Source organism: Cyprinus carpio, chromosome B22, assembly GCF_018340385.1.
Source record: "Cyprinus carpio isolate SPL01 chromosome B22, ASM1834038v1, whole genome shotgun sequence".
Classification (NCBI taxonomy): Eukaryota; Metazoa; Chordata; class Actinopteri; order Cypriniformes; family Cyprinidae; genus Cyprinus; species Cyprinus carpio.
Genome location: NC_056618.1, coordinates 25307504 through 25333975, shown reverse-complemented (window position 1 = coordinate 25333975; position 26472 = coordinate 25307504). Strand labels below are relative to the sequence as shown.

Genomic DNA, 26472 nt, shown 5'->3' with positions numbered 1-26472 from the left:
AAAAACACTATGTACACCAAATAAGCCATATATTGTCACATAAACTGATGTATAAAACATTCAAAGATACAACAGAGACAGTAAAGAAGCTTTCTGATGCCTTCCTTGCTCTGCTTGATTCTGTACTGCAACAATATGTGCTTGTTAAAAAGGTCACAGGAACACTGTGGTCAGATCAGCAGCCATGACATTAAATGTACCATTTGAAAAAAAAAAGATGACAACCAACATAAGAAGAAAAAAAAAATGGAGCAAACCTCTGCCAGCTCAAACAACTCAATCTGAAATGTGGCCATTTTTGTATATTCCAAAAAAAGCTAACTCACCCTGTCACAACTTGTCATGAGTTTCAAGAACAAAGCATGAAATTTTTGATTTTGCGAAATGTGAAGCTTGTAATCTTGTTAAATCACTTCTTGCGTACAGAAGTTGCTTAACTCATCCTTTTAACATTTGGTCTCCTCTTCAAGCTCGGTGAACTTCTAGTTGTGTGTTACACGTGCGGTTCTGTTTTGCTCTTGTAGACGGCAGCTTTGTGAATATCTTGTCACATCATCACTTTCCAGTATCTTTGCACATATCGTGTCAAGTTATTGGCTTCGGTGGCTTTAGATCATCATTACAGAGATAGCTACACAAAGCATCTTATAACCACGCTTGTCCGATATACACAGATATCACATTCAAGACACATTTTATATTTGATCTAGATTTTTAGGCTCTACTGTTAGTGTTATCTGCATGCACCGGGGGTCTGAGAGTAACGCAATTTCAATTCTCTGTATGTATGTACTGTACATGTGGAAGAACTGACAATAAAGCAGACTTGACTTGACTTGACATCTACTCAAAATTTTATTTCAGTTTATTTCAGTGAAAATGCCAGACTTACACTGAGGCATGGCTGAAATTAGCCTACATTCTGTCGTAAATCACTAGCATTGGATATTGGAAAAAATATATCTGTTAATGATATAGTTGTAAACCTATGTGTAATTATAGGCTATGTGAAATCCTCAGGATAATAGTGATGTGTGCTTTATAAAGTCTACGAGACGTTTCGTCATTTGACAGGATAAAGTACGGGCCACCGTACAAAAGTGCTGTCAGAAGACATTTCTGGAGTAAAGAAAAGGTTAACGCATTTAGCACATCTATCATATATCATAGAAGGTCATCAAAAGTAGTCTGTATAATCACACTTTCTTAGCATAAACACCATCCTGGGGTTTCACACTTCAGTCTCACACTTACATGTTCACACGATTAAACTTGCTTACTTAAGTAAAACCAAAACAAGTCATACTGTGGAAAAGAAAAACATTTTCTTATACGAAAAACAAGGTCTCAAAATTGGCCTGTAAATATCGAAGTGACGAAATAAATCGCTTTGTACACGTTGTGAGTGTTTCGCACACTGCACTGCAGTGCTGCTGTCAAACGCAGGCGCGCGCGGAGGGGCGGAGCCTAAACGACGAGGGGGCGGGGCCTAAACGACGAGCGGCTCAGCCTATCAGAAGCGCGGGAGGGACCGTTTGAGTTCAAAAACTGAAGCGGCGCCTTCCGGAAGACACCGAGACGACCCTGCGCGAGTTATTTGGGATTTCACCTCGGATCTGGACTGGATTTTGCATTTAACCACAATGTCTTCGGCGAAAAAGCAGATTTACTATTCTGACAAGTATTCCGACGAGGAATACGAGTACAGGTGAGGGGTTTCAATCGTTTTATTTCGAGTTGACGTGGAACTTCATAATGACCGTTATGTCATATTTAGCAAATATCTTAAAAACATCCGCAAATGATAGAAAAAGGTCAGTTTCAAATGTGTTTTCCGGGTTCTGTCGTCCTAACCGCGTTATGTTGCCTGGCAAACAGTTTGAAGAGCCGTTAAGTATGAAATTAGTTGAACTAACATTGTCCCTCTCCGTCCTCGTAGACATGTAATGCTTCCCAAGCAGCTTTCCAAACTGGTGCCGGCCTCCCATTTGATGTCAGAGGAGGAGTGGAGAGGACTGGGAGTCCAGCAGAGTCAGGGCTGGATCCATTACATGATCCATAAACCAGGTTAGTATGTACCTGTAGACCAGGGCTGTGCTTTAAAACCAGCTCAGTTACTGTCCAGGTAAACAGCTCTGTAGAAACTGTTCCACAGAAGCTGCCCATTATTCTCCTAAACCCTAACATCCCATTTTTCCCTACAGAACCTCACATCCTGCTCTTCCGAAGACCGCTTCCCAAGGAATGAGATTTCAGGATTGTCGTCGGAAGTTATTAATGATCGTTATTGTATGTTCATGCGTGCTTTTTTGTTGACTCGGACCATGCGTGCATTTCTTTCCATACGTTTTGATTTGTATATAAGTTTTATTATTTGCAGATCTATGGTAATGAAATGTTACTCCTCCTTCCCATCCCCCTTTCATTCGGAGATCTGATGGCAACGGGAGACTCCTCCTTCCCATCCCCCTTTCTTTTGGAGATTTTTAAAGAGTGTTAGATCTACACTGAAGTCACGTAAAATAAGTTGGATGGTGTTTCAGGTCTAGTGATCGCCCCTGTCGTGAATAGAAGGAATAGTTGTACACTACGATGCTTTCTGTTGCTCAACTGCTGTTGTTTACATCTCCATCTTGTATGTTGAGCAGTCAGCGTTTGTTTGTTACTCATTTGTTGTTGAGAAATCAATAAATATTATTTTTATTAGCTCATTTGCATCCTAATTTATAATCTGTGTAATTAAATAATGTACACAATGATCAATATGTGCATTTCATGTAAAGCGAAAGCAAATATTCAGGGTTCTCACAGGGAACTGCATTTTTTTTTTTTTTTGATATCACACTCACAAAAAATCCAGATCATATTTTTTTTTTCTTATAGTGTATATGTTATACACTGTTATATATATATATATATATATATATATATATATATATATATATAAGTGCAGTCAAATGATTAATCACATCCAAAATAAAAGTTTTTGTTTACATATGTGTATATACACTTTGTACATTTATTGTGTATAAATAAATACACATACTGTATATATTTAAATATTTATATTTTCATAATTTAATTTATGTATATTTAATATATAAACAAAATTTATAAAGCGACTTACAAATGAGGAAAATGGAAGCAATCTAAAACAACAAAAGAGCAATGATATATAAGTGCTATAACAAGTCTCAGCCTATCCTTTTGGATGCGATTAATCATTTTACAGCACTAATACAGTATATATATATATATATATATATATATATATTCTTTTACATTTTAGCTAAAATTTTAGTAATTGTATTTTTGTCACCATTTTTTACATTTTATTTTAGTCATTTTAGTTCAAGATCAACTAAAGTGAAACCTTAAAATGGGAAATGTTTGCAACTAGCTGAAAATAAAACTTTTTTTCAGTTATCCTTAATTTTTTTTCGAGTAACTAACAAGTTTTCTTTAACGGTTTTGTTTCATGTGAGTTCTGTAAAATTATGTTTATAATTTTGTGTCGTTTGAAAAGTCACTGGAATTTTTAATATCTTTAAATCATGATTAGAGTTATGCTCACTTCTACAATATTCAGAAGACTAGAAATTGTTCTTTGTAAGCATGATCAGAGTTCACTATGAGACAAATGACAAGCCTTTTTAAACATGCAATGACATTTTCTACATGTACAAATGTAGCCTTCAAAGTACTACTAATCTACTATTAAAGGGGTCACAAACTCTGAGTGCCTGATCCCTAAAGAGAAAGCAGGAGGTCTGGGCTTGTGCACTGTCACTTTCTCTGGGTTATGACTTCCAGGACCCGGTACCGCTGTGGACTCCCTTGCAGCAGTGTGTCTCCCCAGCATAGAGAACGCCGGCTGCTTCGGGAGGTAGACACTGGGATCTGTGCGGTTGTATCTACAAGGACCTGGAGTTTTAGATAAGTCCTCAGACGGACCCCCAGAGCTGCATCTCCCAGAGATGGTGTAACTGGCACTGGATGCTTTGGTCAGCACACTGGAGCCCATGAGAGAAGGAAGGGTGTATTTGTTTGGGGCAGGTATGGCGTCCACAGAGCGATACTGTGTTCGATAACCCATGGTGTGGGATGGCGGTTTGCGATGGATGCTGCACAGAGAGGCTTTCTCAGGATTGTATGCTCCTGGTCCAGGGGTGGAGAAGATTGCTGCTGCAATTATCAGATACAACAAGGGTTAGGAACTGTCAAACTCAGTCAACTCATGCTAGCTAAGTGTTTCCTGGTGGTTTCGACGTGAAGTAGCTTGATCGACCAGTAAATAAGGAACTGTTTCAACAGAAGTACACTTCGAAATAACCGACTTACCTCGACTTTCCGTCCTGCCATGTATGGAATAGGCAGGGGTGCCGTCTCTTCCAAAGCGAGTCAGTTTGGCATCAATGTGGTATTTAGGCCCTGGACTGCAGTCAATGCTATGCACTGTACAATCAAAGCAGAATAAACACAGCATTAGATCATAATACTTGTTGAATATCCGAGTGAACTGTTTAACACACATGAGCGTGAATTATTACACACAAATGTGTAATTATCTGTAGAGTTAAACGAGTTACTTTGTAGGTCTTGAGACCCTTTTGATTTATTTTATCATATGCAATGACAAAACGATTAAATGTCAGGTAATCCAGTCTAATATTTGAATAATCTTAAATGTTCAAGATTTTTTGTAGTTAATGAGAAGGCATGAAAATATAAAATATCCAAGGTGTGCACAATACTGTACTATAATGCAAAACAAGAAAGTACTTAATTTTTTTATATAATTTAAAAATAGTTTACCTTAAATATCTGTGAAAATAAAAATAAGAAACCCTTTACAAGAAAATTAAGTGTGATTGTACCCTTTTTTACCCTTTTCTTTTTAATAATGAATATATTTTTTGATTTTCTATTCTTTTTTAATAGCTATGATATAAAATGGGAATTTTTAGAGGTTTGTCTTTTTCTGGTGTTTGTATTAGTCATGTAAATGTTTAAGAACTAAATGATTTTAGTCAAAACATCCAACAGAGATTATTTGTACATTCCTTGCATTAAATGAGCTAGAAAAACATATGCTGTTATTATATTGTTATATTTCCCCCCGAGCCAGGGGCGCTGGACTGGGGGTAAAACCAGTACTGATTACCAGGGCCCCAAAGGAAGAGAGGGCCCTTGAAAAGTCTGGAATATATTTTATTTTACCTGGATATTTTCATGGGGGCCCATCAAGACTGCCTATGCATAGGGCCCGGGATCTTGTGCAACGCCCCTGCCCCGAGCTCATTTATTTTGCTGCAACTCAATATAAACTTACTGTTGTTACTCATCCTGCCATGGAAGGAGTAGGCAGGACTTGTTGACTTGGTGAAATCGTGGCCTACAAAGCCGATAGCCGGTGGAAGGATGTATCGACCAGGCCCTGGCCCTGTAAACAAGATTGGAAAACACAGCCGTCATACTGTAGTCACGCACACACAACATATGCACTGCCCTACTTGTAATCAGAAATATGCAGTGATGCAGTTTTTGGCAGGCAGCTGTGAGAGAATCTGTTGGGGGGATCCACACCCTGTAGATGTAGCCCAGCAGGAATGTGAGCTCATCGCAGTGGCGTGATGGTTTTTCCTGGAGTGGAGGATAGACAGTGCCTTTGGCTATCTTCTCTGATACTACCAGGGGAATGCCATGACATCAGCCCACAAATGTTTGTGTGCATGAGGAGGGCTACTGGGAGCATAGAACATTCTTTCACCCTTACTTCAGCATGTTTTGACAGGCCTGGGCACCAAGTTATCGTAACCTTGCTGAACGCGTGACCTTTGAAGGAAAAAGTAACTCTTTTTCAGTTAAGTGAAAATTTGATGCGAGTACATTGGAAGCATTTGTTACAAAATACAACACTACTGTGTGTTGCTTACAAGAACTTTTTTGGGAAAAGGTCAGTTGCACTTGGTCAAACTACACAATGGTTCTGTTATTCAATATTGAGTAAACTGTCTATTGTTGCTCCGCCAACGAAAGTAGTTCCAAACGTACTTAGAATGAGTAAAATCAACCGTCTCTGAGCAACATACAGAAGGGACATTTTCGTTTCGTTTTTACGATTCAGTAAAATATAACAATTCACTCATTAAGAGTGTCAATTGTCGCCACCTTCTGGTGTTAACAATGTACAGCCCAGCGGACTGATACAAACAGTGAATAGTCCCAGTGCTATTCGTTTGAACGCCGTTCAGCAATTGCTGATACTTCCTTCAAACACAATTTTCTTACACTGAAGGTGAGATTGTTGTTTAGTACATGGTATATACAAATAAATATACATTAAAACAGCTCACCTTTTTCTCTGCCAGCAATGACCGGACGCTTCCTCTCCGTTTCACTCATAGCCAAGATTGCATTTGGGACTGGAGGTTTTCTAGAACTCTACAGTAAGTTGTCCGTTTCTTGCAGAATTGGACATAGGCCTACTTACTATCAAATCTCTATGCCAACTTTTCCAGAGAATGAGTAAACAGAGCTCAAGGACAAGCAATTATTAAGGAATTAACATTCACGTCAGCATCAGTTTTTCAAGGCAATTTAAAAAACGCAAGCAGCTACTTGCAGAAACTCAAGTCGGTGTAGATCTTCAAAACATCCACGTTCAAAGCTGAGGTGATGGTTAGTAGAACTTTTTCATTTTCATCTTCCTAGCTGCACAAAATCAGATATCCTCTGCAGCACAATTCTGCCTTCTGACCTCTCTTGGACTGGACAAGTCCAGTCAAGTTCTCCACCGTCCAAAGATCTGATGATGATGTCAGAACTGAAGCCGCCCAAGTGGAAAACTGAACACTTTCTGGAGTAATCTTCATTCAACCTGGTTGACTCAATCAGTGGCCGCCAAACCCATTAAATATACACATGCGTTTGAGAGACTGAAGCACAAAGGTGTCATCACTTGAATTCACTGTCATGTAACACAATCTCCATCAGATAATTCCTCCTCTCGCTTCTCTTTCATGCCTTTACTCTGTTCATCTGAGTAGAGATGGACCATCAAGCATGGGTCGCTAAGGAGACCAGCAGCTGGGGGCCCCCCTGCAATGCTGCATAGAAAAGCCCTTCGGCATTTGAGAAGTTACAAGCTTCTGAAGGACATATAAGTGAATATAATATTCCCATCTATCCAACTGAAATGCTTTGTCTGGGAGAGCCATTAAAAAAAAAAATAATAAAATTGCAGGACCTGAAAGCTGGGGGCATGACAAGTGAACATGTTCACCACTGCACTGACCAGCAAACAAATATTAAACATTAACAGTGCTGTGGTAACCGGAGCTGGATGGCAACATAGGCAAGCTATCACAAGCTGACCCAGTAGACAGCAATACGTGGGGTCAATGTTTTGCCAGGACCTTCAAACAAGTTTCAGAGAGCTTTGAAGAAGCTCAAGCAGTTAACCAGGAACAATAGATTATCTCAAAACTGTTAAAATTGCAACTTTAACATACAAATATGTACTTTTAGGAAGAATTTGTGCTCAAAAAGTAATATTGTGATTACACTGCATATAAAAGCCCAAAGTATACTAAGGTTTTTTAAGCATGCATTAGGGTATGCATACTGTGCATGACACATGAGCAAAATCTACGGATATCCAAGTTTATATCTTACAACTGGGATTTTTTTTTTTTTCCAGTTGCAAAAAAAAAAAAAGAATTGTGATATGTAAACACAATTCTGAGTTTATAACTTGTAATTATGAGATCATTTTGCAAATCTGAATAGGGAGATAAAGAGCAACTTTAAAATACTACATGTTCGACTGAATGCATATGCTAAGCGTTTGCATCAAAACCGGAGTATACTTAAGCCTTTACGCACTAGAGAATCATCACAAACCAAATTCACTAGTATAACTGACTGTGAGCAATGCTAGACTAAATTATGTCGAAAATTCCACCCAAAATACAAATATGGTATTTTCAATATACTGTACTAAAACTTTCTATACTTACTATATGTATACTTACTATAAATACACAAATAATAATAATTTGGCATATCATATATAACTGACAGAATGCAAATTGTGATTCAAAGATAAAACAAAGATTTCACACATGATACAAATTGCATACAAAGTTTATTCTCATTGACTTTCTTCCAAATGTGATATCATTGAAGGTTAAATTCATTTTAAGTTCATTCAAATTTACAGTAATTTTCAAATGTCACATAGGCCACTTTGCATATCTGCATTTTTCTGCATTTATTTTAGGGGAATTTAAATACAGTAAAGTTTGTTACATGGGCCTTGAGAGTAATAAACTATTATTGGTACCTTAACACATCATTAAATTAAACCAAATTATTCAGTGAACTTGAATAATCACATTAGAGACATTCTGTTTAAATGTGCAGATTTCATATGAGCCTGCCAATTTTCATTTAGCATGGAGGTTTAGTCAAAATAGCTTATATTCTGTACAAATCATATTCCAGTTTGTGTAAGAGAGTTTATTTTCTGTGACGCAGACTAATTTAACATAGGGTGACTGGGAAAGAAGCTTATTTTTATGTTTTGGTGTGTTCTCTAATGTGTATGTGTGACGTCAATAAGTAAAAATAGTAGCTACACACATGAACACACAATTTTGTGCATTTTTTCTGCTCTGGAAGTGCACGTTCCATCACAGCACATTTTAACGGGTTGTAAAACCACACCAGTAGATTGTGTTCAGAAAGAAGGGAGGATCTGACTGAGGAATTGAGAGAGAAAAAAAAAAATCGAACCAACAAACAAAGGCACTAGTCACAAATAAATACCACAGATAGAAGACAAAAACAATAAAATATTTAATTTTTAGGTAAATCATACTTACAAACATAAATACTAGACTATTAAAACTAGATTACAAGAAACTGACTTAAGAGGAATACAGGGAGACATCATACCATCACTAAACGTAAAGAGCTATGGAAATGAATTTTAAAAAATAAAAGAGAGGAGAACTGATATTATCTCTCTTTCCAAACACACACATACAGCTGTCATCTCGTTGCAACAGACTGGGTCCACCGCTCTTTACCAGCCTTTCTTACACACAAACATATTCACAGAGAATGTACAATGTGGAGCTCCCGCACTTGCTGCTGACGGACAGGGGTCTCTGTTGTAGAGGAGGCAGAGAAACAGACAAAAGATTGATGCTTATTTTATATACTGTACGTAAGTGACAAGTGAAGAAATAGTCCTTTAATTGACTGTGGGCTGTATCTCACCATCGCTCAGGTGAGTCCTTTGTGTCCACTGTGAGGATATGTCCACCCAATTGTTTGGTGTCTGCCGCCTCCTCTTCTTCTCCTATAGGAATTATCTTCTCCTCACTCTCTGGTGAAAAGCTGTCAGTGTCTGGGTCATACTCGTAAGAATAGTAGGACACCTCAGCTACAGAGCCTGGCTCCTCCCCTCCTATTAAATAAATCATGTTGGAAAAAAAATTGCCATCTTCGACAAAAGCATTGTTTGATTTGTTTCAGGGATATTCCGATATTTTTTTTTTTTTTGGAAATCAAGATAAAAAAAAAAATTACAAAAAAAAAAAAAAAAAAAAATCATTTTGGCTGTGATGTCCCTCAAGTGTATGTATTTGGCCCGCTTTACTTTTTGCTAAAAACATGTCTGTGTAATTTAACTAGAATTTTCATAGTTGTTAATAATAACATTTTAAATTAATATAGTTAGCAAATAAATCCATTGTCAGACTACATGACTGATAGAAAAAAAAATACATGTACAAAATGGCCTGTAGGGGGCGTTCCTTGCATATATAAAGCAGCAACTCAAGCTGATTCTATTACTGTCATATGTTTTAATAGACCAAGTGTGTAAATGTATCTCTCATGTTAGGAATTCACAGCTTGGGTGTCTTAACTCATTTATCTTTCCACAGAGAATGTTTGTAGAGCTTTAACATAGAAATGTCCAGAAATGAGAGAGAAAAAAAGACATCTAAGTTTATAGGCTTTTGTCAACACAGCTGCTCAGCACCACTTAATCATCAAGGATAAGACATGTCCTTCATGCAGTTTAGAATTATATGTGAAACCGAAATCTACTTATTTCTATATCATCCTTTGACATTATTACAACATTCATATATATATATATATATACACACACACACACACACACACACACACACACAGAGTATATAATGTTTTTTTGAGCATAGGTCAGAATAAGACATCACTACAAATTGGAAATTCTGCTTTGAAAAACATTTCTGATCTAAGCTGAATTTGTGTCAAGGAAATGCTCTCAGATTTCCAAAACACACATTTCTGCTACACAGGTGATGGTGAGTTTTCCAAACAGATTTTCAATTGGCAAACCCAAGAAAGCCACCTCAATCATTAATAGGGTGCAAACAAACTTGGTAATTACCTCAAGCAAAAAAGAACTGTAAATTCCTGCAAACATTTAAACAGGTGGCACCTAGGTAAAGGTAGCTTATAAATAAATAAATAAAAGCGGGCCAAAACCATAACCTTGAGGAACCCCAACAACCACAGCCCTATAGACACATTTTCTTGGCCCAAACACAACACTAGGCAAGTCTTAACAGCTCTGCAAGAAACTGTCTAATCAGTCTGGGAGTTTTCCAGAGGACACAGACGCACATACCTTCACATACACCTAGCTGAAAGTGCATGTGATATCATGAGTGCTTCTAACTTGCCTTAAGTGCTAATTTTTCTACTTAATGGGTTGTAATGTTTTTCCTTATCAAATTACCTTCATTCCAATGAGGGTAATACACTGCATAAACCTTGGTTTTGTCCTGTTTTCCAATAAAATATCCAAACATCATTAAAACAAGCAAAATTCTGCAAGATAATACTTGGTTTTAGAAAATGTATCTTGAATTAATTGTTAATTCTCTTGAATTCAGTTTTTTTATATGTTATAAGGACTCCAATAAGGGCAATAAAATCAAGAATATGATGGATATAAATCCATCTAAAGATACTTCAGCATTGATTTCCAACTTGTTGCATTAAAATTTGTACTGTACATATCAAATCCAGCTAACTTCTAACAGTTAATGGTGTTTGAACAGGCCAAGCCCTATACGGGAAGGTGCGAGGTGAGCGACAAGAGGCTGGGATACTAATTATCCAAGCATTAATGTAGTCTGGGCTGATATGCAGGCCAGTGCACGTATAAGCTTCTATGCATGTAGCATCTGATCGCTGAACTCTTCAACACCTGCCCATGTGTGGCACACGCTCACACCTGCAGGGCATTGATGCAGATGTGTTCAAAGAAAAGAAGAAGAGGGGAGATGATGATACCTGCAGGAATGAGTATAGGTTCCTGTTCTGGTTCTTCTCCTGTAGCATGTTCTCGCTCTTCTACAGCCACCTCCACTGTAGGATGACAATGCACACATAAACAGGTCAAATTAAAGTTCAATGCAGTACTTTACCTAGGAAACAGATACATCAGTTGCTCAGTGTTTCATATCTGGCTTCCAGTTCCAAGTCTAATATCAATCCTTTGAACTTGTGATACCACATGAGCTGATATTTTGTTATCTATTGCTATGAGACATTCTTTCAAACAGCCATTTCCACAATGTTTTCACTAAATAGATTTAATTACATGGACCAATTTACAACACATGGTAATAAGAATCTATATTTACCCATTTATAGTCTTATTTCAGTATCAGAAAAATGTGATGGAAGCTTACTGGAAAATTCTTTAGTGATGCACAAAAGAATCACTGAAGGTTTGTGAATTGATCCCTTGAAACAAACTATTTTAACTGATTCACAAAATGAATCACACTATCCAGTAGCAACATTTTTGCTTCTGACTAAAACCAAAACTGCTTGTAATTTATGATCTATAACCTGCTTTGCATGGCTCCTAAACTTCCAAATACTATTCCCTCGTTTAAATCAGTGCACATGGAAATAAAATAATCATGCAGTCCTAAACATGCTACTGCGGTCTACCATATTGGCACTGGTGTCCCGCATAACCATTTTTGTGTCCCCCTCCCGATGGTGGTCCTCTGTAAAACAAGAAAGCCCCTTTGTTGTTGGTCCGCTCGTCGGAAAGGAATGTGACAGGATTTTTCTAACCCTCTGCCTCCCTCTTTCTTTTCTCTGTCAAAGGGCCCCGGACAAAAGCACTCTGTCATTTGGGGAGCCCTGTAATACACCATATACTGGTTTGTGTATGAGTGTATGCATGTGTTTATATCATCTGCAACTGCAGCACCTGAACAGATGTTCCTACCAGAGCAGGTACACACACCTCTGTCTTTCTCTGTAGCAAAAACACAGGTTTGATTCTTTGTATAAGGGCCTGTCTGGACACGGATAATTGCCAAGTACTGAAAACACTTTGATTCTCTTTGATGCACAAGTGGATGAGGCTTTAATCTCGCCTGTGATATGAAAAAAAAAAAAAAGCAACCGGATGTCAAGTGGCAAGATATGAATCTCATCAACAGACGAAAACAACCCTATGAAAGCTCTGATCCACATTACGGTGATTTAGGTTGGAGATGTGTTTGGCTGAAACATCTGCGGTCTTCCTCACATGTCCATGCCTGTGTTTATCCAAAAGTCCTGCGCATTAACCTCTTAAAAGGATGGAAAAAACATGTCTCTAATTATGCAACGAGCATGACTTCATCCTAAAGGGTCTAGGAAGGGTAGCACCTGGTTCAAGATCACATGGCAAAAATCGTGGCGAAAACGAGTTTGGTAATGAAACAGTATAGGTTTACAAAGCTTGGGTCCCTAAATTGTGTAAAAAAGGGGATTTTGTCAACATGTCCAGGCTATAAATTTGCAGGGAGGTTGCAGAACTTACCCTGTGGGCAGTGGCTGAAGGGCATCTGCTCGATCCGTGTGCTATTCCTGCAGGCGGACACCTCCATCTGGCACTGGTTTTGGTAGATTTGGCCATCAGAACCACACACAGGCTCGCCATCATAGCCGCAGTCACGATAACACGTACATCGCTCATAGTGCTCTTCCTCTGGACAATCAAAAATGTTGTTGCACTGGCCACCTTGCACAAAGCCTGAGTGGGAGAGTGAATGTGTCATTAAATATGAAGTATCTGAAATTAGAAGTATACTGTATATAGTAGGAGACAAAGATGTACTGACTAGGGATGTTCAAATCGATTATTTCTCCTAAACGACAACTGATTATTAACCGTTAACTAACATGATTAAATTAGAACTGAATTAAAATTAAATTAGAAAGGATAAGTGTCTGTGACTTGTTAAAAATACCCAAATTTTTTTTCAGAGATTAATTTTATGTGTGCAAAAAGCAGCAAACAACAGAACACAATTCACATGGTCACATCACATCATACACCTGCAGTGCTACTGCAAGCGGAGAAAAAGATAATAAAGTTAGATAGTTTTTGAACAGTGGAAACCACTACTCCTCCTAATTATACAGATAATCAACACTGTAAAATGTTTGGTTGTATTTGTGTACATTAACAATAAAAACAAATCTTGTGCTTTTGTAAAATGAAGAAAAATAGGATGTCACTTTCTGCCGTCTCGATTTCCTTTCGCACAGCCCGAAAATGAACCAAAACTCTGCATACTCTGTATAGTATAATTTATTATTTAAGTGAAAATATATTTCTCGTATATATTATATTTAGGCTCGGCTATCTAACTTTATTATCTTTTTCTCCGCTTGCAGTAGCACTGCAGGTGCACAGTTAAGCATTTCTAACATGACAGTACAACCTGTTCATTACCATGATAAAATACAATCAGCCAAAAAAAAATAGAAAAAAAACACACTGCTCAGGTTAATATGTAGTACAATCTGTGTTGTTAAGCGTTATCACCATACTGCCGTGATGTTATGCCAAAAAACATTTTGTTTTACGTGGATATTGGAACGTGAGTGAAGTACAAAACCAGGATTACATAATAAATACTATTTTGTCATTCAAATACATCACGAATAGGGGAACTTGTGTCAAATGAGAGACCCAACGTAGCTTTCAGTTTCACTTTAGCCTAAATTAATTAATTTTGGCTTGTCATTTATAGGCTATATTTTTTCATTCTTGTTCTTTTCTGAGTACTGTTGTTGTGGAGTGAGGCGAAAACTAAAATAGCCTAGCTATGTTTATAATGTTTGTAAAGGTTTCGTGTCTCATTAGGCCTATTTCTGAATCTAATAATAAAATGCAACTTAGGGGACACCTAGTTCAGTAGCTGCTGAAACTCTGGATATGTGGTCTGTTTTTATTTTATATGCGTAGCGTATTTTAACCATGTGGCAGAGGTTTTCAAATATTTGGATAAATTACTGAAAAAAACCCCCCAAAAAACTAAAAAACAAATGACATTTAAACCGTTTAACTGATTATATTAATCTGTCAAAATTCTTACTGTCGGTTAACGGTTAACTGGTTAAAATGAGCATCCATAGTACTGACCCGTCCAGTGATTGCTGGAGCTTTCCACTTCATTGCATGTGGTGCCGTCACATAGTTCTCGTGCTAGTGGACTGCTCTCGCTCACGTTGTAGAAACGAGTGGCTTCAAATGCTGTATACACACACACAAAGTCAGTAAAATTGTCTTGTGCAAAATTAATATCATTCAAAAGACACAAAGATTGGATAAAACTAAAAAGTAATAACTTGGTTATATTTCAGTAATGAGTTAGAAAATTCAGACATTTAGTTTGTTTGCGACTCATTTGTGAGGCTCTTTTCTGATTCATTAAAAATAATTGTTGTTCATAAGAGTCATTTACTCACAAACCAAACTACACTGGTATACCACTTGTTTGTTGTTGCGTATAATCTGTAATCTCAACAGAAAAATGTGTTGTCCATGTATTTTTTTCCACTGGATTTTCCAAATCCATTTGCCTTCAAGTGTCCCTGGGAAGCTTGTACTAAAGAGTTATTACAATGTCACATTCGGAAGTTGGAAAAGTTGGAAAAATAACACGGAAGTAGCCTAAACAGAACTAAAAAGCATGGAGAATCTTATAGAAATGTTTTTCCTGTTGACTCAAATAACTACATCTGAATTCACAATGACGAAAATAATTGATATCACATGGTATCTAACAAAAAATATTGTTTTCGTAAAAAACTGTGAAAGGGGAGTGACAAACTTTAAACTTATTGTCTTTTAGCAGTTCTGTAGGCATACATTGCACCTTTAAAAAGACTGAAATACAGTTTGTACAATTAAAATAACTATATAAAATCATTCATTAGCAATCACAACAAACTTACATTCCACTATGTTTTAAACTCACCATAAGGACATTCATAACCCACATATCTAAAATTCAGAGTTTCTCCAATTGTACATACAGCTTTGTTTTTGTCATTCATGGGCTGGGAACTTGTAATTAAGGTATTTCTGACTCAACTTATAAAGCAACCATGGTTTTATTGCCTTCTTGGAGATGATAACATGATAATACCCTGTTATTATTTGAAATACCATGTAAATGGCATGGTATCATGGTACTGAATGATTACCATATTCATATACCAGAGTACCATCAAAAACAAATACTGCTGCACTATGGTGCCAGCACAATTCTCTTTTATATGGAGTAGGAGGGTCCAGACTCACCTGGTTCATAATAGTCATAGACTTTCACTGGCACTGGAGCTGTTTTGCCCACAATATACTCCCTCGCGGCATTGAAGGCCACACATGTCATACACTGACTTGGGATCTGTGGAAAAGACAAGACCCCAGCGGACTTTACAATGACAAATCCTTAATACACTCCCCTGACAGAACACCTGGAGTTATATGAGACTTTAACCTCAAGTATTTTAAGGTACAGCTCTCATGTTATGTAAAAGGGCTGCTAGAGCTAAACAAAGCTGTAGTTACGTGACATTAACTCACCTCGTCAAAGTAGAAGAGAACCTTTCGTCCGTCTACTTCATATCTCTTCAGCCCCACTCGCTTATCCAATAACAGCTGGGAACAAAATGATTACAGAGGATTATTTAGCACTGTGAACAATGCTAACTTAAATGCTAAAATAAGCTCGAATACAATTTAAGAAATGGTTTTATTTTTTAGTACAAGCACAATACACATGTAAACCATTTTTTGAATGTGGCTAATTTGGTTAGCCAGGTAAGATTCGGGTCTTAACCAAGATTTTTCATTTAGCATTTAGCTAACTCTGTTGAAGGGATAAATGCAAGTTAAAGAGAAAAACTTGCCTCAAGTCACTTTCTATGTAGGTAACAGTTGTATATAAGTAAACATCTGACTGGTACACTAGACTAGGGCAGGAATTTCTCTTCACCCTCATACAGTTTATCTGACTTCTCAAACCTGCTAGCTGTCGTGCTAACAATTCAACTAGCCTGCCAATGCACAATATCACTGCACATTTGCATGAAATTAAACTGCTCAAAATTTTGCTCATGTCATACACTCAGTGTGTGAGTATCTGGTCAGCACTTCCTTCCATGAGGTGTTTGAAGATATATTTAATCAGGGTTTGTTTAGCATCCTAACATCCTATGTGTGTGTGTGTGTGTGTGTGTGTGAAAGAGAAAGGTGGTGAGTGCTCGGACACAGTTTATGAGGGGCCCAGTGTGAGCTGGCGCCACAAGGACACATTCGAACATAAACACACACAAACATACACAGTATGACTGCAGCCCCAAATAAATGACCAAGAGTGATTTGATTTGTCCAAAAGCCACAGCAGAGAGAATGATTTCAGGAAAAAGCGTCTTGCTTGTTAGCGTTGCCAAAATAAAAAGTCTAAAAAAGGAATCTTGCTGCCTTAGGGACCAAAGATCGTTGTTGTAATTAGACATTTATAGCCTTATACGTAAACAACACTGTTGACTTCACCGTTCGTTGTAAAAAATATTGATTTTCACTGTGGAATATATGAGAAGCAAACAACCTTCCAAGCATGTCCGCCCCCTTACAATAAATTAAAACAATGAGACATGACGGTGTAAGCAATCTCGCTTCCCATAGCGAAACAAGGAATGTGAACAGCCGGGGTCGTGCTATAAACATGGAGCCAGCCAGAGGTGGCTGTGTAAAGCCAGCTCGTTACTGGCTAATGGCGCTAATGAGACATGTTCCACCGCAGTGAGATTCGGAGTCGGTTCACGTTATACAGCTCCCGTGGTAGCGTCGGTTTACTAGCGTGGAGGACATGAGGCCTGGGACCTATAACATGACTAATGAGGGACAATCAGTTGACTGGGGACAGGGAAGGTGACCTAAACCAACCTCCATTTACCTACATACCCCCAGCTGGAGGGGGAGGTGGGGCTGATTGACCCCCATAAGCATTTCCTGTTCCAGGCCACTATTGTGGACATTATGGGCCTCTGGATGGTCTGTAAACCCAACTAGAGCTGCTTGACCTCTTGAAAATTAGGTCACACCAGATTTCTTATATATGTATGTTTGTGGTGGTGTTTTGAAATGAGGAGGCAAACTCCACATTTTTAAGATTTGTAAATCAAATGTAAATCCATGTCCGAGTCACATTTACTTGTTTAACTAAACATTACTTACACTATCAGAACATTTAAAAAAAATGTTTTACATTAACAATGTAATCAATATTCTATTTATTAAGGCCAAGCGTGAATCTCATCAAGTTAGTTTTTTTTAAACATTTTAAGGCTGGGACACACCAAGCCGACTTCAAAGAACTAGTGGCGAAGAAAGCTGAGGTGTTGTCGCCTCACGTCTGCAGCGTCGGACCAAAAAACTGCGCTCAAACACAACGCACACAATACCGAATACAGCTGATGGAAAACTAACACGTGCATTCTGCGCATGTGTGAAAGGAATTACTTGTCAATATCAGCAGCTATCAATAGTATATATTCGTCATTAAAAAGGAGAAACCAAAACAAAGATAAACGAGATGAACGCAGATATGCAAAACGTAAACAAAGCAGCACTTGCTTACCATTTCGAATATCAGTAACGTTGATAACTTGAATCATTTTAAGCGACTCATGTTGTTATGAAAACATTCACGTATTAGAATGATTGGGAAAGATCACGTAACATTTAAACAGCTTTATGTCTGTACCGCCTTTTAACATGCTTGTTTTCATCACTTTTGCTTAAATTTTCAGGCACTGACTTATTCATGTTGAAAATGTAGAATCAGGCAAACTGCTTGACCTCGACGTGACCCCGACGAGAGCCAACAAGTGGGAAAACACCTAACAAACTAGCCAAACCGTCGCTTGCCGTCGTTCCGAAGTTGGCCAACGGCCGACTGTCGGCTTGGTGTGTCCCAGCCTTTACATTTATTCCAAAATAATAACTCAAGGCAGCAACAACTTAAACAATATGTTATGAAAACATTCACATGTTCAGCTATTCTTTTTAATAGTTAACGTTCAACTATTTTTGAATTTTTTGGAACATCAGTCATCAAAGTTCGGTAAATACTTGCCACAGAAGTGGAGATTGACTTTAAATTTCATCAGGCTGATTACTCACTAAAAACTCCCACAGATCATGTTTTCATGCCTTCTCAAGTCTTATTTTAATATAACAAAGTGGTTACGTATAAGTTGGTGAGTCGTTTACTTTTTTCCCCATAATGCAATTATATTGTTTATTCAGACTGATTTGCGAATGTGGAACGCGCATGAACACAAAGGGCGGGATTTATCGCACGAACCAATCACAGACGAACATGACCAGCCATGTCAAGTCATATCGCGATGAGGCATTGCCTCCTCTCACATGACTTTCTCCCATTCATTCTCATTTACCCCCAACAAAATCAGTGCACGCTTCAGGGGGTCTGTTAAAACTCAATGGGCTCAGGGGAGGCCAGAGAGACGCGGACTCCCGCTGTAACTTTGGTGTCGCTGTTGGACAATGTTTCTTTAGAAAAACAAGTGATTTACACACTTTTTAATGCTATATTTTGTAATATTGGCGTTTGTTTTATTTTTGTACTATAAAGTTTTTTCCTCATCCGATATTTTGAGTAGACACTGCCTCCCTCTCCTCCTTGGAGTAAACGCCCCTGATATATCATATAAAATCTATTTCATATATAATGTCATGTTATTATTTTATTTGACACAATCGAAATAAGAACAAGTGTTGAGTGTTCTGTGTATGTTTATGTTTATGTGTGTGTTCGTGAGAGAGTGAAGAGACTGATAAATTCCACGCCATATTGCCTCCTTTGAAATGGCCTCCAGATGTAAACTCTGTTCATCTGCCAGGAGGACACATGCAGAGAAGTAGAAAAGGAAAGAGCGAGAGAGATGCACTGTCCTATTATAGAGACACCTTGTCAATCTTGTGTCTACCTTGAATGTTGTGAAATGTGAATGTGGCAAAGGATGGGACGGCCTAGGAGAGAGAACACACAAAAAAGGGCAATCTCACCCTCTCCAAACTCTCAATATCTGCACGGAAGCCAGACAAAAGAGGGACTTCTAGGACAGCCATATTGGATGAGCCAGCATGCAGCCACCTGAGGAGGTACACTTGGAGTTAGAGCGTAAACAATACTTCTAAAATCAATCTAAGGTTATTCATTCATATCAAACAAGATCAAGTGAAATAGGCCTCAAAATGCATCAAATCCTTTTGTTGATGTTGTTACCTGGTGCAAACCTCCAAAGTAACACGGTAGTCCAGGTGGTCTTGGTGGGCTGCGGGGTCCTCATCATCTACAGGAGCTCTTCGCTTGCGACTCAGCTCTGATCGATTATCAGCACGAGAACGGGACCGAGGAGACATGTGACGTGATGACGGCTGGATGTGATGTTCCTGTCTGGGTTCCTTGAGATCGACTTTAAGCTGAAAGGCAGGCTTAGCTACCGGATCAGGCACATTGTAGGATACATCAATCTGAAGATGGAGAGAAGGACATGATTGATAGTACAAGGTCAGAGCACCATGGCTTCATCTAGTAACCCGAAATGTTAAAGAATGGATTCTTTTTGTCCATTTAATTGCCTACAAGGAGTAAATCGTACCACTTGTCACCTAAAAATTAAAGTTTTAATTTATGTCCTTATGCACAAATCCTGCTAATTACATGCCAAAATTTTGTATTTGGTATAAGGGGTTTTGTTAAAAACTATTTGTTCATGCACAGATGCAAGATTCTTAAAATTTGCATTTCTTTCTCCAAACAACCTGAGAACAGAACGTTCTAGTTCAAGGTGCTGACATGGTTCTGGTTGTTTTTGTGGCTCAGAATGAGTCTATTGTTTCTGAGGGACATCTTACCCAAAAAAAATTACACTAGACCATCCTATCTAGGGGGTAGATTACAGGAGAAAGAACATACCCCTGGCACAAAATTGCTTAAGTTTTACCAGATCTTTCCATTCTAAAGGCAAGAATGTGAACATTAGTACTGAATTTCCCCTGGAAAGAGAGCTGACTGTCGCCAAAGAGGGATTCGCCTCTAGATGAGGAGGAGGAGGAGGAAGAGTACAATTGTTTATCCATGGAGAGAATGTGGGATTATGTTTGCCAGAAACCAATAGTACCTGCATTAGACAGCAGCCTTCTCCTTTAGCGCTGACAAACAGTCCTGTTGGAATGCTGGGTATCTGAACAAAGAACGAGAGAATGCAAGATTTATCAATCAGATTAACTGTGCAAGTATAAGCAAATACATTAACCGCCTGGCCCCTGTCCAACATCCAAATTACACGCATTTAAACTGACACTGCTAATCACAAGATGGAGTGATGTGCCAAGCAGATGCTGAAAGGAGGGGCGTATCAAGTTCAGGCCCTCACTGAAAATACCTCTCCGACAGTAGAATGTAAAAATGTCAATAGCGTATGTGGATGATTTGCTTTTTTACCACAGCTTTTTGCAGAATCTTCTTATTGTCCCACTGGAGCTCAAATGTTTCTTGGAAATCCAGATTAGTGGAAGCCAGAGATATGGTGAGATTGACCCCGCCCACATATGACAGGATGGCATATTCAGACAAGGCTTGCAATGCCACACAAGTATCCTGTTTTTGAAAAAAAAAAATAGAAGACAATAACTTTGTCAATTTTAATAAAGCATATTTAGCCTACGCTACATCTAATGTACGGTACTCTACTTACTGTATCCACCTTATTTTTAACGAAAGAGCAGCCGCATGTAGCTTTTGGTGTCATCTACTTTCCACTTTTTAAGCAGTACAAAAGCAGTCCGTTGCTGCTTGAGGCTGCTTTATGCAGATCATCGTCAGTGTAAGTAGTCACAGTAGTAATCAGTACTAATCAGATTTCAGCAATAATATAACAGTTACCACCCATAAAACAGCTAGTTACTTAGTTACTTTTGATGCCTCAGCCCCTACTGATTTGAAGTCCAACAATCCAATAACTGCTAGATTTTTTTTCATAATTTTCATGACTTGCACAGGCACATGAAATCACCAGGGCAGCATGCAAGCTTGGAATATAAAAAGCTTACTTTCAACAGGTGAAAATATTGCAATTACATTGATTTTGTCAGAAGAAAAGATGATCTGAACACCAATGTGAAAGTAGTGGCATTACTTTACTTGCCCACCCACATCCCTCTGATCCTAATATAAACTGTAGTACTATAATTGTACATGGGTAACAGAGAAATTATAGCTACAGTTAGCTTCAAGCTACACACGACAATTAATGAGTTTAATACAACAGTTTGAAGTCACTATCAATCACCACTGAGTGTCCGTAATAACTTCTGACAGCAATCTAACGTAGATTTTGGTCAAATGAGACCGAAATATATATTGTTTGTAACATTTCAGAAGAATTTTTAGAACTTGAATATACAATTACAACTTCTGTGGGGCATGAAGGAAAAGTAATATAACTAGTACTGTTGCATGTTGCCACTTACTGTTGCCAGAAAGTTATAAGTGAAGTAATAACATTACTTTTGAAAGGAGATACTAGTAACAAGTAATAAATTACATTTTTGAGTTACGAGCCCAACACTGATCATCATAATTATAAAAATACTGGTTGTAGCACAAAACAGGTTTAATTTAAGTTATTTACCTATTGCAGCTCATAAATCAGAATTTTTTTTTTTTTTTTTTTTTTTTTTACGCTGAAGGAAATAGCTTATTTTAACATAAAAATAAGGTGGATACTACACAGTGTACACTTAAAATACACTTAATATTTAAAAAAGTATTCTTGCTTAAAAGCATCGACAAAACACATACTTAAATGTACATGTGTAAGTCGTCCCCAGTTATTATCGAAGGAACGGAATTGAGTATTTTTGATCCAATCTCTTGCCAATTAGATGAAGTAATGTTTCAATAACGAGACTTTAAAATCTGCTAAATTTTACTTCCTGCTTATATGTGAGAACTGCAAATGAAGGGCTGAATTGGGAAAAGCATATTACTCTCGCTATTTCTGAGGATATGGGAGAAATAGTAAAAGTAGTATGCTATTACAAATTTAGCTATTGTCAGGTTGAATCTGGGAAATTGTGGGAAACAGGATTTGAACTTCTTAGCAAATGTAGTAAGCTGTGTGGGAGGCAGACAGAAAATTTGCATATTACATGAAGTAGATATAGTATACAAACATAACATGAATTTTTTATTCATAATCAATCAAGCACTGAAGAACGTAACACAGATTTGTCACCTGAGTTGAGGAAAAACCACCGAGGGCATTCCTTTGTTGCGACAACCATTTCACTACAGGTAGGGCCGATGCCACATCGCCCAGAAGTGTGTAGGTGAGTAGACCATAAGCTGTCATCTCAACTTCAGCCGACACAACTAATAAAGCAGAAAAAAGTTTAATATATTGAATATTGTTGGCAAGTTGATTGATTGATGACTGATGGATACCTGATTGGGAGAGTCCATCACTGAAGCCCATGAACGTGTCTTCATCAGTTACAGTGCTGCCAGTAAGACTCCAATGAGTGAAGCCATCTGCAAAGACAGTTGAACAATTGGGATCAAGAACATGCTAAGCTCAACCAACAACTATCTTTTAATACACGTTAATAAAAGAACCTTGGGTGATGGCCATGTGGTTAAGTCGCCGCAGAGCCAATGGAGCGTAAGGACTACGGAGTAAAGTGAGTGCATATGCGGACAGAGCAGTAGTATATGGGTCATCAGCAGAGTATGTGTTACTCTCCAAAAACACTTTAGCTTTAGCCACAGCAACCTTCTCCTCCTGAATAATAAAAAAAAACATTCAGAGCAGAATGAGGAGAATAAATAGTTTAATAAGTGTATTTGAACATACTTCTAAGTGTTGCTAAGGTGCAGTATGTTAGCTTTTACACAGCTAGCAGGTGTTTCTTGTGCTAAAGTTCAAATACCTTCAGTACCAATCCATTCCAATCCTTCAGCTTTTCCTTCCTAAGAAACATACAACCTCCCTAATGACCTTTCATCTGTTTAGCATCAACGGACTGACTTTTATCTGTACCATATGTCCTTTTTCTCATGGAACCTGGACGCTAGCCCTGAGCAGCCATGCACGCTAATCTGACTGGTATTCTTTTCATCAAGTCGATTTGAGAGTGAAAGTAGTGAATCTTTGAAGTGACTCATTTTGCCTGTATTCTGAAGCCTGCAATGCTACACATTACCAAAGCGACACATCAGAGAGCAGGTGGGCAAGACTTAACCAAGCTAACTTTAGCAGGGATTAGTGGGTGCTGTTTTGTTAATGAAATCACAGATTGTACAAATGACTGAACCTATTCATTTTAGGACTGTCAAACAGTTCAAATATTTAAATCAAGATCAGCTTCATCATAGCTCCAATCAGTTATAATATCAAACCAAACAAATTTAATAACATGTTAACTTTGACAGCCCTAATTCTGTCTTCTGTTTTGTTGCATTTTTAATGGCAATGAACACACGTACTGCATGCATTAGCTGGCCAATGTATAGAATCGTGACTTGGTCTTCATGTGGTTTTAATAGAATTGTCAAATCTCTTAAGTTTGAAGAAAGGAATGTAGGCAGGGTGAAAATTTCAAAAGAATTCCATTGTCTCTGCATGTTCTTATCATAAATCTTTAGATTTAGACAGCAAGCTTCCATATTAGATTACCTATCACAAGGCTGAAAGAAATACGGTTGATTCTTTGCCAGAACATCCATCATCTCACAAACAGGAATGCCCCCTTAACACGGATCCCGGAAATTTGTGCGAATAGAGACTTCGCTGCTTAATGAGACACAGGATAAACAAGATGTGGAAGATGTGGTAGATCTCTCACCTCGGTTGTAATCCCAGTTTCCATAAGAGCTGCCACCACATACGCAGTCAAGGAGATCTTTCCATGAATCCCACCTAAAAGGAATTGGACAGAGCAACTTTCACCAGGGTGATGACAAATAACACCTCTATCCCAGCTTCCTCAGTTTGATGAGGACTTGTAAAGCTAAGGATTGCTGGCTTAAATACGCAATGTTCTGACACAACTAAACTGAAACGGTTCTTTTAGGACTTCTAAAAAAGGATCAAGTGTAAATGTATCTTGATCTAAGCTATCCTTTTTGTAGAAACTTATGTCTAAACCTTCACAAATTAAGTGGGCCAGACAACAGATTTTCAAATGGACCTTTCCCAGTTCACCCATCTCACTCAAATTTCGGAGATACTCCAAACTGCTCAGAATTAAACAAAAAGAAGGTCTCCATTTATGTACCTGCAGGTCTTTGTTGAGTATCCGGCCCACTGCTGGGAAAGATCCTTCCTCCTTTTGATGAGTGATCAGCCAGGATTTGGCAGCACGTAGTTCTTCAGGATCAATGAAGATGAAGCCACGTGACTGAGCAAATGATTTCAGTACGAATGCAGTCAACCTGGAGGTCCAAGAGGTAACAGATACCAGCACTGATTGTTCATTATAGACAACTTGTAAAGGATTTTAAATCATTCTTGGAAAGTCTTTCAAACATCCGCAAACACTGCGTAATATAGTGTGATTGCGAACAAAGTAGATTTTCTTGGAGAATGCCAAATCAAGTATGTTCCTGCATTCAAAGTATGGGATGCCATTGAGGATGAACTTTGACAAATGTAAGAAACAGCTAATGGAAATGCTGAGTGACTTTGCCTTGTAAATGCTTTCACCTCTGTGAGTCAACTGTACCAGGGCTCTACAAACATGCAAACCATGTGCTAATTTGTTTTAACTGCAACATGGCATGTCATGACGACATTCCTCAAAGCGGCCAGATGATGATACAAGTGACTTCACTTAAAATAAAGGTCAATAAATAAACAATCAGGGAGTTTTTCTGCAGCATGTGCTTTAGGGATGTCAAAACAAACACCCAAACAACACTACAGAGTCCTTGCAGGCCTGGCCTTGAATGTAATGTTCCCCAAGAGAGATCGTAAGACTGGAGCATTGAGCCTACAGGAATTTTTATAATGTTAAGTAATATGTGTCAGAGACTTTAGCTGCCTGACCTAGGGGAAAGATTCTAGAAAGTGTTTGGATGATATAAAGAGCAGCAAAGTGAAAGGGACACCCCTGACTCTTCTAGGTAGGCTTGCGCAAGACGTTCAGTCAGAGGATTGCAAGGTGCCTTTCTCACAATATAACCCTTGTAAGAAGTCGCCTTACCTAATGCTTTGGAATGCTTAGAAACCTTTGCCAGGACTCTCAAGGCAAACAGGGCTCTTAAAATGATCCCAAAACATCTGTGGTGAACCACTCCAAGCATGCATAAACTTGAGGTGAAGAGCGACTAACCTTAAGCATATCATTTTTCTATGTGGTTTTGAGGCACCCCAACAACAGAATTTGTTCTGCATTGTGTTAATCTGGGTTTCTTCCTCCATGTCTAGAACATTTGTTGTTGACCCCAGCAGCCTAGATCCCTATCATATTTAACCCAATATATTTAACATTTCACAATAAGTGGTTCGAAGAAGAATGTCAAGCAGGTTTGAAACTACTCTTTTCGTTTTAGGTGAACTAAAGGAAAACAAGTACTGCAGCAACCTTACAGGAGTTTGTGGGATTGCTGGATGCTGCTGGAGGGTGTAGAGTAGATTACTGCCGCATGTGGCTCACATTGGATCCAGACATGCCGATGCCAGCGAGTGATGCCAGAAGATGGGTTGCCAGATCTGGTCCAAGGTCTAAACATCTTTCCTCCACTTTCGAAGGCATCCTCACACATTACGAAATTCTGCTAAAGCTGCACCGACCTTCCAGGCATTTATAAATAAAAGTTTCCACTGTGTTCCTGAACATTAGCTGCTCTTTCCACTGAAGAAGATTAGGTTTGAAGGCCTTGGCATTACTCGGGCACCAAGGCGCTGATGGGGACATTAAATACTTGCTGAACCATTATGGCCAATCTTTTCATTAGGAACCACAATTTCCTGTCCTATCATTCAGCCCAAGCTGGG

General features: G+C 38.3%; 3 protein-coding genes across 5 annotated transcripts in view; 1 reads left to right on the top strand and 2 right to left on the bottom strand.

Moving 5' to 3' along the window:
* The first annotated feature begins 1534 nt into the window (after positions 1-1534).
* Positions 1535-2284, top strand: cks2 (CDC28 protein kinase regulatory subunit 2). Its single transcript, XM_019086426.2, has 3 exons — positions 1535-1708; positions 1940-2067; positions 2205-2284. Exons 1-3 carry the CDS (start codon positions 1644-1646, stop codon positions 2246-2248), a joined length of 237 nt encoding a protein of 78 aa, XP_018941971.1. The 5' UTR covers positions 1535-1643; the 3' UTR covers positions 2249-2284.
* A 1038-nt stretch (positions 2285-3322) lies between these two features.
* odf3l2b (outer dense fiber of sperm tails 3-like 2b) lies at positions 3323-7217 on the bottom strand. 2 transcript variants are annotated; one of them, XM_042749860.1, is made up of 4 exons: positions 6357-7217; positions 5333-5443; positions 4342-4455; positions 3323-4182 (listed from the first exon to the last, which is right to left on the bottom strand). In XM_042749860.1, exons 1-4 carry the CDS (start codon positions 6403-6405, stop codon positions 3707-3709), a joined length of 750 nt encoding a protein of 249 aa, XP_042605794.1. In that variant the 5' UTR covers positions 6406-7217; the 3' UTR covers positions 3323-3706. The 2 variants fall into 2 exon arrangements, with proteins under 2 accessions (XP_042605794.1, XP_042605793.1); XM_042749859.1 differs by having other exon boundaries at positions 3323-4185; positions 6357-7208.
* A 1592-nt stretch (positions 7218-8809) lies between these two features.
* Positions 8810-26472, bottom strand: part of cpamd8 (C3 and PZP like alpha-2-macroglobulin domain containing 8) — a 40763-nt gene continuing 23100 nt past the window's right edge. Inside the window, exons 28-43 of one of the 2 annotated variants that reach the window (XM_042748949.1) lie at positions 24752-24908; positions 24320-24394; positions 23091-23256; positions 22920-23006; positions 22711-22847; positions 20916-21071; positions 20593-20655; positions 19695-19942; positions 19475-19562; positions 15962-16036; positions 15677-15782; positions 14513-14623; positions 12902-13114; positions 11365-11439; positions 9289-9478; positions 8810-9176 (exon numbers count right to left, since the gene is read on the bottom strand). In XM_042748949.1, coding sequence (XP_042604883.1) covers position 9176; positions 9289-9478; positions 11365-11439; positions 12902-13114; positions 14513-14623; positions 15677-15782; positions 15962-16036; positions 19475-19562; positions 19695-19942; positions 20593-20655; positions 20916-21071; positions 22711-22847; positions 22920-23006; positions 23091-23256; positions 24320-24394; positions 24752-24908 — 1948 coding nt within the window. In that variant the 3' untranslated portion in view covers positions 8810-9175. The remainder of the gene's footprint in view (positions 9177-9288; positions 9479-11364; positions 11440-12901; positions 13115-14512; positions 14624-15676; positions 15783-15961; positions 16037-19474; positions 19563-19694; positions 19943-20592; positions 20656-20915; positions 21072-22710; positions 22848-22919; positions 23007-23090; positions 23257-24319; positions 24395-24751; positions 24909-26472) is intronic. The other variant, XM_042748948.1, reaches the window with a different exon arrangement.

Bases quoted from the DNA above. Each gene is read 5' to 3' on its own strand.
- cks2 (XM_019086426.2), top strand. From the start codon at position 1,644: ATGTCTTCGGCGAAAAAGCAGATTTACTATTCTGACAAGTATTCCGAC. The intron at 1,709-1,939 runs GTGAGGGGTTTC...CCGTCCTCGTAG, and splicing joins GACGAGGAATACGAGTACAG to ACATGTAATGCTTCCCAAGC. The intron at 2,068-2,204 runs GTTAGTATGTAC...TTTTCCCTACAG, and splicing joins TTACATGATCCATAAACCAG to AACCTCACATCCTGCTCTTC.
- odf3l2b (XM_042749859.1), bottom strand. From the start codon at position 6,405: ATGAGTGAAACGGAGAGGAAGCGTCCGGTCATTGCTGGCAGAGAAAAA. The intron at 4,456-5,332 runs GTAAGTTTATAT...TTGATTGTACAG, and splicing joins TGGCAGGATGAGTAACAACA to TGCATAGCATTGACTGCAGT. The intron at 4,186-4,341 runs GTAAGTCGGTTA...TGATAATTGCAG, and splicing joins TGGCAGGACGGAAAGTCGAG to CAGCAATCTTCTCCACCCCT.